Raw genomic sequence first — 11,056 nt, forward strand, 5'->3', positions numbered from 1 at the left:
GGAGGCAGAAACTGAAACAGTGCAAGACAACAAAGACAAAGACTCATTCATTAAACCAAAGAACAGACAAAGAGCCAACAGAAGAAGAGCTTACAAAGGCAACACAAACAGAAACAACTTCAACAACTCTTTCGGTGTCCTAGACCTTGAAACGGATTCAGAGGATAAGCACAACACATCAACTGAGGACGCAGGGCATGAAGGAAAGGAAGAACCCACAAGGAAAGAAACTGAGGAAGGAGATTTCAACAATGAAATCCAAATGCAAGAGAGAACTGAAGAAACAGAAGAAGAAACAAATATGCTAACCAGTGAAGGAGGGAGTGAGGACCTAGAGCTGGAAGAGGCCCTAAATTATGAAGGACTAAACCTCCCTACTATTACTGAAAGCTGGAGGACTCAAGGAATTGAAACAGCGCCAGATGAGGAAATCAAGAAGGTTAATGATTTATTCATAGCACGGCAAAAAGCTGAACTAGAAAAACAAAATAGGAAGTTAGGAATAGTCAAAGGCAACATCCTCTACACCAAGAGCCTTCTGGGAAGAACCTTAGGTTCGAAGCAGAAACGACGCAGGGGCCGCAAAACAAGTGGAGAAGTACTGCAGGAGCTGGGTGAGATGCTATGTAACGCAGGAAAGATGAAGGTGCTAAGCGCCTTCCCGTCCTTCCAATAATCTGTTTTATCATGAAGATTGTATCATGGAATGCAAGGGGGCTTAACAGCCAGGCTAAGCAGAGAGTTCTAAAGAGGAAAATGCAGAAATATAAACCGGAGATATTGTTCCTACAAGAGACTAAATGTAACAGAGCCAGTATTGATCGCATTCGCATCAAGCTGGGGAGAAATTTTGAAGTCCTGGAGATCGAGAGTCAAGGTCGTGAAGGAGGCCTGGCAACGTTTTGGGACACAAGGGTAATCCGGATTTTATCAGCGGAGGCAAGTAAACATTTCATTGCGGTGGAGGTTCAACCCACAGGTAATTCTAGATCCTTCTTATGCATTAACATTTACAGCCCTCAGCTATTAGAAGACAAAATAAGTTTCCTATCTTCGATCTCTAGACTCATTGAAAGACACCCCAATTCCAAATGTATTCTGGGGGGGATTTCAACATGATTACCACCCTTCTGGAAAAGAAAGGAGGCCTAAGGAAACTTAACAGGGATGCAGATGCCTTCACAAGTTTTATTGATAATGCCAAGATGGTGGATGTTCACCCTAAGAGTGGTAAATTCACCTGGAACAACAGAAGGGGGGGCGAAAGATTAATAGCCTCCAGACTTGATCGTTTTTTAATTTCAGAAAGCATATTATTGGATGGAATAACAGTAGAATCGGATATCCTCCCAAGTGGAGGTTCGGATCACTGGCCTATTTCACTCATTGTCGAACTTCAGGGCACCCCCAGGAATAAGCCCTTTAGATTCGAAAAGTTTTGGTTAGACCATCCTAATTTTCTATCGATGGTTGAGCAGTGGTGGTCGGAACCGGCGGAAGAAACAGGTTCCAAAATGTTCAACCTCCAAAAAAAGCTAAAAACCATTAAAAATAGAATAAAAGAGTGGAACAAAACAGTGTTTGGAAACATCTTTCAGGAGAAAAGTATCATAGAAAACAAGCTGGAACAAATTCAAAAGGAAGGTACAGTAGGAAACAGAAGCGAGGAAACTTCTGAGCAAGAAAAAATGCTCACTCAACAGTGGCACAACAGATGCAAGCAAGAAGAGACTTTGTGGAAGCAGAAATCGAGAATCCAATGGCTGAAAGAAGGGGAGCAGAACACTAAGTTCTTTCATAGGTCAGCCATGGATTATAGAAGCGCAAACAAGATCTTAGAACTAAAAAACAATGAAGGGGAGGTCCTTAAGAATCACAATGAAATATCAGCTCTGTTATCGGACCACTTCTGCTCCATAGCACAAGAACCGGGAACCAATAGAGAGGAAGCTATAAAGGAAATTACGAATGCCATTCCTAAATGTATGACAGATGATCAAAACTGGGCCCTTCGGAGAGTAATTTCTCTGGAAGAATTTGAGGAAGTAGTGAGGAGTATGCCCAACGATAAAGCTCCAGGGCCGGATGGATTTACCATTAACTTCCACAAGGCCTGCTGGCACGTTGTCAAGCAGGAAGTTTGGGAGGTGGTGGAAGACTCCAGACGATCTAGTTCCATCTTGAAATTTTTGAACTCTACCTTCATTGCTCTCATACCTAAGGTTGAAGAAGCAAATAAACCGGAAAAGTTGAGACCCATTGCATTATGTAATGTCATCTACAAAATCATATCTAAGGTCATTTCCAACAGGTTGAAGTCAATACTACCGGGCATAATAGCGCAGGAGAAATCTGGCTACGTTGAAGGCAGGAAAATTTTAAATAACATCTTGATGGCATAGGAGATGATTCACTCACTTCAGTCAAGGAAAGTAGCAGGAATGCTTATGCAACTACATCTATCTAAAGCATATGACAAAGTAAGCTGAAACTACTTGAAAGCAGTTTTAGAATCGTTCGGGTTCAACAGGCAATGGATAAAATGGGTGCTGGCTCTAGTTAAATCACCAAGATTTTCTATCCTGGTGAATGGTGCTCCTTCAATCCCCTTCTCTCCCTCGAGAGGTATTAGACAGGGTGACCCCCTATCCCCTTTTTTATTTGTGATTCTCATGGAAGGCCTGAGCAGAATTATCGCCAAGAAAAAAGCAGAGGGCCATATTAAAGGTCTTCAACCTATCAGATCAATTCCAGCCACAACACATCAACAGTTTGTGGATGACACCATGTTACATGGTGTTCCCACAGTGAAAGAAGCGCAAGCCTACAGGGACATCCTCAACTTGTTCAGCAAAGCCTCGGGTATGGAGATTAATTTTTCCAAGTCCACAATCTTCTTTTTCAACACTCATAAGGAAATCCAGATTCACCTGTCTCGGCTTCTAGGATTTAGAATTGGATCCCTTCCTTCGAAATATCTTGGAGCCCCTCTGACTCTCAAACCATGGCAGAAGGCTCATTGGGAAAAATTTCTTGCTAGTATGGAAAGGAAATGCAAGCACTGGACTAACAGAGCTCTAAATTTCGTAGGAAGACTTACTTTAACTAAAGTTGTCCTGCAGGCCATTCCTCAATATCTTTTATCAATTCTCCCGGCTCCTAAAGGGATCATGGATCAGATGAGAACAATACAACGATCCTTTTTGTGGAATGGAAAAGGAAACAAGAAAAAATGGTCTCTGGTAGCGTGGCAGAAACTATGCAAACCAAAGGACAGAGGTGGTTTAAATCTAGTTGATCCCCTAGTGGTCAACAGAATTTGTGGGGCCAAAATCTGGTGGAAATGGATAACTGATACAAACTTACCTTGGGCCAAAAATTGGAAGGAGAAGTACCTGTCGGAATATAATGATCAGGACCTCATAATAATTCAGGACGTCCCTGTTGGCTCGCCAATATGGAACCATGCCAAAAACAACAGAAATATAGTTCAGGAACACAGCTTCTGGGAGATAAGGAACGGAAGCCAGACTTTTTTCTGGGAGGATGCCTGGCAGCAACTCCCTAAATTGGAATCCCCAGAGCTTGCATTCCTGAAGTAGATAAATCAAAATGAAGGTAAACACAGAGTTAACCAGTACTGGAACCCTAACAGCAGAGATCTGATTTGGAGGGAGTGGATGATCTTCAACACAGAGATTGACGAGAACACAAGGGAGAACATTCAGCTTTTGAATCACAAAATTCTCAAAAGGAAGATTCGAAAAGCAGAAGAGAATGACAAGCTGAGATGGGGTCTGCATGGCAATGGAAATTTCTCCCTGAAAGAAGCCAGGAGCATAATAGAAAAGGAAGAGCAGCCTGAAGTCGTGCCCTGGTGCAACAAGGTATGGGACAACCTCTTCTGGCCGAAAATCAGAACCTTTCTGTGGCTGCTGATGCGAAGGAAAACTCTAACCTGGGAAAATCTGTATAAAAAAGGTTTCAGGGGACCCTCAAGGTGCCCAATGTGCACTAATGATGCGGAAACTATGAATCACCTTTTTAACTCTTGTGAGTGGGCAAACCAGCTGTGGAACTGGATGGAAAGTATTCTCGGCGAATCTGACCGTGACAGGGAATCCATTCACGGAACAATTCTCAATTGGAGAAAAAACTTCTCACAGTCTCGGAGAGTTAATAGCATATGGAAATGCGTCCCAGGGTTTATGTTATGGACTATATGGAAGGAGCGTAATCGCAGAACATTTCAAGATGAACACAAAAATATAGAATTTGCTAAAGAAACAATTCTAGCTAATATCCAACAGCTTATTCAGACAAAATGTAAAGCAGAACAGGATGAGAAACCGTCAGCTCAGGACTTACGCATCCTGAAGAGCCTTCATCTAGAGGTCTCCAGCAATCCATCGACGTCGGTGAACAGGCCACCACCTTCCTTGCAAATCATAAGATGGCAACGTCCACCGATCAGAGGTCTAAAATTGAATTTTGATGGAGCTTCAAGGGGGAACCTAGGTAAAGCAGGCATAGGAGGCATAATTCGCAATCAGAATGGAGAAATTTTACATATATATTGCAGGGCGCTAGGAGAGAGCACAAAAAACGAAATGGAATTTGTTGCGCTCGAACAGGGTCTGAGAATCCTTAAGCCGATTCGAAGAGGCAATGTAATTGTGGAAGGAGATTCTTCACTAGTTATCTCTACGGCCAAACGCATTCAGGCAGGAACCAAGGCTAGCAAAGCCATTAACCACTGGAGGCTGGCTAAGGTCACTGAGAGTATCGCAGAGCTGTTGGAAGGAATGGGAGGCTTAGTGTTCCAAACGATCAGAAGGAAAGCGAATGGGTTGGCAGACCATCTGGCAAACTTCGGCGTGGACAACCAGGACAGAGTTTGGGACAGGTGTTGGAAGGAGGTGGACTGCCCTATTCTTAAAACAACATGTGCACAGCTGGCAGAGAAGGACTTAACCGAAGCCGATCGAGCTTAGCCGATAACGGTTTCTGGTCAAGGTACCGAATGAGTGGAGAAGCCGGTAACGGCAGAAGTAATCTCCACGGGGGTTGGATGGTAGAACAAAAGTGGCGGTGGCATTCTTGGTGGCAGCATGACAGCCAGAACAACAATCATATCAAATCACATCGCACGTTTAACAACATCAAAAGAACTGGAGACGGGATGCTTGGGATGTTTCCGTATAGAAAAAAATCAGCAGCTTTTATGATAATATTGGGAGGGGCGATTCGGCCTCGGTCTTGGCACAAGCTGGCCAGCCTAGCTGGCAATTATGAAAAGTCATACCACCGAATTCACCGTAGGAGCAGCACAAATGAACGGGACACTAGGGGCATTTTTGGCTGGATGAAGATCTGCAACATTAATGTAATATCGTCTTGGAATGGCTCGTTTTGTGCGGCCATCACCCCAATTTATTACTACAGTACTCCCACTATGCGATGGATAGGGACAAGCTTCATTCGAAATAACATGGGGATACACTATATATCAGACAGTCGGGACCTTGGTTTACCTACTGTTATCTCTAAAGCCGCTGAGAAAGTTTCTCTCATTGGCATTCGTATCAGCCGGGATAAGCACAGAGCGCAAGTCATGGATGCGGGGAGCTGTAGGTCTGCGACTGCTAACCGTGAGCTGCGCGAGGCGCAGACTGTGTATGAGACGAGAACGGCCAGCAGGAATAAGTGAAAGGTGGCCAACCTGGGCTCGGCGGACTGAGGAAGACATGGCGGGCGAGGTAGACTGGATTCGGGACCCCGGTACTCCCTCGAAGAGAGCCACGCAATATGTCAGAACTAAAGCAGAAAATTGGCGCATCAAAACCCTCTTAGCCAGAGCCCTGGAATCTAACGACAAAGATAAAGAGCATGTGGTGAATGAAATTAATTTGACTGAGGCCCAGATGGCGAAAATCATAGACTACAACAGCTCGCTGGACCGTCGCATTACAACTGTGCATGAAGCAGTTGAAACAGTTAACAAGAAACTCACACTGCTTATCAGAATGCTGAGGAATACCGTGTGTCCAGACCGCTCAAAGCAGCAGCACACTACTACAGAGGTGCAGGAGAACGAGCCGATTGAAGCCCTGCAGGCCAAAGTGGATAAGCATGTTCTGGAGGTGGGCCTGGACACTATCAGTCACATGGGAAAGTTCATTTAGCTTCCTCCCTCGGTCTGTTCTCTCTGTTTCTGGTTCAGGCTTCGGCCTTTTGTTTTTCTAGCTTTGCGTCTTTGTACTGTCAAGTGTTTTCTGTGTCGGTTCATTGAGCAGATGCTCTCAGTTTTGGCCTCCCTGCGTGGTGTGCCCTTAGTTCTCTTTTGAATCTTCTGAGCAGTTGGTTTGGATTTGTCTTTCAGTCTGTCATTGCTCTCGATCTGCCTAGGCGGTTTTTTTGTACTATATTTTGTGCTATAATATAACTTCTGACTTACAAAAAAAAAAAAGTGGTATCAGAGCTATAACAATCATGGCTTCCTTAGGGTGTGGACACTGAAGTAAAGATGATGTGTAGGTGAGCTCGTGCTTGGTGGAAAATTCTCCTTCCCAGATTAGTTTCCAAATAATTTTGGAAGACATTTGTAATGTTTAGTTTTCTGATAATGAAAATTTGGCTATATGATTATTTCATAGATACACATACTCACACAAAGATCTAAAGTTATATTTGATTGGATGAATTCTAAAAATAGTTATATCCATATTATGACTAGCCTTCATGAATTCCCAAGAACATAGTTTTTGTACATGAGTTTTTACCAAACAAACAATGAACATTTTGAAAATAGATACAATGTATGCTCTTTATAAATTTGATTATGATCCCTTATAATATCTAATATTTAAATTTTTACTTGAGAGAATATACTTTAAAAATTTAATATACTTTTACTTACCAACAATGTTATTTAATTAAATTAGTTTAATTTATTTAAAAACTATTTGAATTAAAAAATGATTTTTAATTTATAAAGAATTAATTAAATATAGATATTTCAATTAAAATTAAATATTAATGTATAAAATATAAAATATAAAATATAAAATTTAAAGATATATTTAGTTTCCAAATAACTAAAAAAAATTAAAATATTTCCAATATGTAAAAATAAATTGAATTTCAATATTATTTTTAGTATGGGGGATTTACGCAGTGCATTATATTAGATATCATTTTTGGGATTCAACTGCATTAAGTAAGTCATTCAAACATATGACCATTTCCATGAGAGGTAGTCGTAACTGACTAATTTCTCATGATTTTTGAATAGTTCACTTAGCACTCATTGCATCGGGTGATGCTCACAGGGGTGAAGAAGTGGGATTGAAACTAGTGAAATGTGGAGAACGAATCACATAGCATCAATCATCACTTCCGGGGCTTGCACCCGGTAACCAGGACTTCCCAGGAGGTCACCCATCCCAAAACTCCTCTGGCTCAAGCGCGCTTAACTGTGGAGTTTTTCCCCACAATCAAGCCCACTTAGCTTGCTACCCCATTTGCAAAACCTTAGCAAGTATTGTGCCTCATGAACCATTCAAGTAGAGATCCCTTGACTCTTTTTTTGAATTTAAGTATGGGGGATTTACGCAGTGCATTATATTAGATATCATTTTTGGGATTCAACTGCGTTAAGTAAGTCATTCAAACGTATGACCATTTCCATGAGAGGTAGTCGTAACTGACTAATTTCTCATGATTTTTGAATAGTTCACTTAGCACTCATTGCATCGGGTGATGCTCACAGGGGTGAAGAAGTGGGATTGAAACTAGTGAAATGTGGAGAACGAATCACATAGCATCAATCATCACTTCCGAGGCTTGCACCCGGTAACCAGGACTTCCCAGGAGGTCACCCATCCAGGAGGTGCCTCATGAACCATTCAAGTAGAGATCCCTTGAGTTCTGGGATGGGTGACCTCCTGGGAAGTCCTGGTTACCGGGTGCAAGCCCCGGAAGTGATGATTGATGCTATGTGATTCGTTCTCCACATTTCACTAGTTTCAATCCCACTTCTTCACCCCTGTGAGCATCACCCGATGCAATGAGTGCTAAGTGAACTATTCAAAAATCATGAGAAATTAGTCAGTTACGACTACCTCTCATGGAAATGGTCATACGTTTGAATGACTTACTTAACGCAGTTGAATCCCAAAAATGATATCTAATATTATTTTTACTTTATAATTATAATTTATTTATATTATAAATATTCTTCACAATAGATTGAAATGGATAAAAATATTAAATATTAAATATTAAAATTAGATTATTGAAAAAAAAAACTTTTTTCCTAACCCTTGAAACCAAAATAAATAAATTTAAAATATAAGAACAAAATACTAATATAAGAAATTTGAATATAAAAAAGTAGAACAAAATAATTCGATTTACCTACTAAATGCACGACCCTCGATAGTACTGTAATCAATCGATCTACGCAAAGATAGCCTTCGATAGCCTGAAAAGTACCGTAATCGATTGCAATCCATCCATGAATTGGATGAGTTGCATGTATCCCAACTATCTGTTAGCAGCTTATAATTAATTGCAGTGGCCCTACTCTGAGCAACAGGAAAAATGGAAAAAACACTTACAGAAATTATATAATCCATAGAAATTAAAATCACATTGAATTGTATTTGAATGTTGTCTGTAAATACATTAATCAGCAATAATAACTCTTGATTCATTCATAAATAATAACCTTTGAATACAAACATGTTGCTGCTCTGCAAAAGCATCGTTCTCTAATTCCCTCGCCCTTATTTAATTGGTAATCGAACGTTATCTCTTCGTCAGCCTCAATGTCTTTCTTCGCAAACAATGCAATTCGGCTCTCAACACCGACTGGCAATATCCTCGAAAAGCAATTGGGTGCACACGAATGGTTGATCATACGCGCTGCATTTCCTTCTTATTGGCATCAATCACTGTTTCTTTGTCGATTTCAAAGAAGTACGTTGATTGTTTACCCTCTGATTGATATCTCTTTTCTCTTAAACTGGCAACACTGTTTCTTATTATTTCGCCCCGATATTCTATCAACACCTCCCCTCTTCGAATGGGTTCGATAGTAAAAAGACCATATCCATGAACTCCAGATTTCCCAAAGCTAAATCGGTTTTTTTCATTTTTCTGGCAGTAAGAAAGACGGTCTCTGTATGAAGAGAATTGTCGTGGATCTGCTTCTTGTTGTGTTTTTAATCTCTTGTTTATAGCTTCACTGGAATAGTGGGAGTATCCCACACGTCGGTGAATTATGGAACTTGTGCCGGATTTTGCTTTCAGACGATTGTGCAGAGGTTCTAGAAGCATATGGTTCTTCTATTTTGCAGAGTCCAACTTCTTCTAGATTATTATCATTGTTTGAAGATGAACTCTCATCTGATGAATCTTCTGAATCTGTTACGGCAGCAGCTTCTTTTTGGATTCCCATATGTATAGAATCTACATCAGGGATTCTTACACCCACCTTCGGATCCCGAACCCTATGAGAGGCGCAATACAAAATGTAGGTGCATACATCCTTTCCTTTCTTCTTCCAGTCCTACCGCTCCATGTGATACCCTTCAATTAATGCACAGGTGGGATGGTAAAAAGTTTCACATTCCTCACACTTGACGCAAGATCCATGCATTTTGTTACAGACTACGCATGACTTCCCAAAAGAGTCTGGATTTATTTTCAATATGACATGTACAGGTTCTATAGTTTTATCATTCAAAAACGTTACTTCATTAGTAAAACAAGCACAGATAACATGCACCCAAAAGCCACATGTTGTGGTAGGTTTCAGGGCATCCCACATTACAGGGCAGAGGCAGCAGCGTTGAGGAGTAGTCTCTGTCTTTGCACTCTCGAAAACTATGCAAAGCGAGTCGTCCAATGATTGAATTGCACCATAACAATTTTCATGAACACCAATATTGCATCCATTGCACATGAAGATTTTATTATGATTCCAATCTTCAGCTCCATGGCATATTGCACACCTTTCTGCTATCCAGGTTTCTTTGATTGGCTCGAATGGTTCTAGCAGCCACCCTATTAATTCTTTCTCCATAATGTTAACCGGTGTGTGTCCTTCAGAGTTGAAGAATCCAATGCCACGAACCCCAGCTCCATAGGCCTCGTTAAGCCAATCAATGAGACACTGTTTGGAATCACTGACTCTAATACCTTGCTTCCATTTATTACTCTTACAGCCTAAGTGCTTTTCCCATTGCGACAGGCTCATGGACTTACCCTTTTTACATTCGTTGCATTCAGAGAGGATCAAATGGCTATTAGTCACATAATTCGCCTCCTTGTCATTACAAACAACTGTAATGTTGAAATATTAATTTCCCCTTCTGCGTACTTTTTCCCGAAAACGAGTATGCTTCCAAGCACCAATTAAAACAGTAGACACATGGACAGCAGTTTTGCCAAAGCAGTTTTCGCTCGAGAAAATAGAGCCCTGCGATATGGATGGGCAACTGTCTGATTGAATGCAGCAAATTAATTTGACGTGAAGTAAAAGCTTTTTGTTTGACCACCAGTTTCAGTGAAGTAATTGATGTATTTATTCTGGTTGGCAGAATTGGTAAAAATAATAAACAACAGGTTTTATTGCGGACATGGAGATTGTACCGCAACATCCAGAAATCTCAGGAATTAGATTTATTTGTCTGCTGCTCCATACCTTGTCTTAATTTTCCAGTCTTGTGATAATAATTTTAAGTGTGTTATTTTAATGTAATGAGCAGCATCATAGAATCAGAGCGGCAGTAGTGTTAATCTCTAAGTAATACAGCGCAACAGCGCTCGAATGTAATTTCTGTGTTTTTTGAAAGAATGTGCACGAGCACGAGGTCAGATGAATGAAGCTTTCATGCACAGCAGTGCAGGGACTCTAAATGAAATGTAAGAGAGAAGTGCAGCAGCACTTGAATGTGATTGTGTGCTTGAGAGAAGAGCAGAAGACGCTGCACAACAGAAGCAACAACGAACGCACATCAGTGCATAAGAGTAGACACATCAGAGTAGA

General features: G+C 41.0%; 1 protein-coding gene across 1 annotated transcript; it reads left to right on the forward strand.

Moving 5' to 3' along the window:
* The first annotated feature begins 687 nt into the window (after positions 1-687).
* Positions 688-2,402, forward strand: LOC149248285 (uncharacterized). The gene is made up of 2 exons (XM_089448763.1): positions 688-979; positions 1,306-2,402. Exons 1-2 carry the CDS (start codon positions 688-690, stop codon positions 2,400-2,402), a joined length of 1,389 nt encoding a protein of 462 aa, XP_089304889.1.
* Positions 2,403-11,056: the final 8,654 nt, after the last annotated feature.

Source organism: Pinus tabuliformis, chromosome 7 (assembly GCF_031772625.1).
Source record: "Pinus tabuliformis cultivar Carrire ecotype Pingquan chromosome 7, CPIR1, whole genome shotgun sequence".
Lineage (NCBI taxonomy): Eukaryota > Viridiplantae > Streptophyta > Pinopsida > Pinales > Pinaceae > Pinus > Pinus tabuliformis.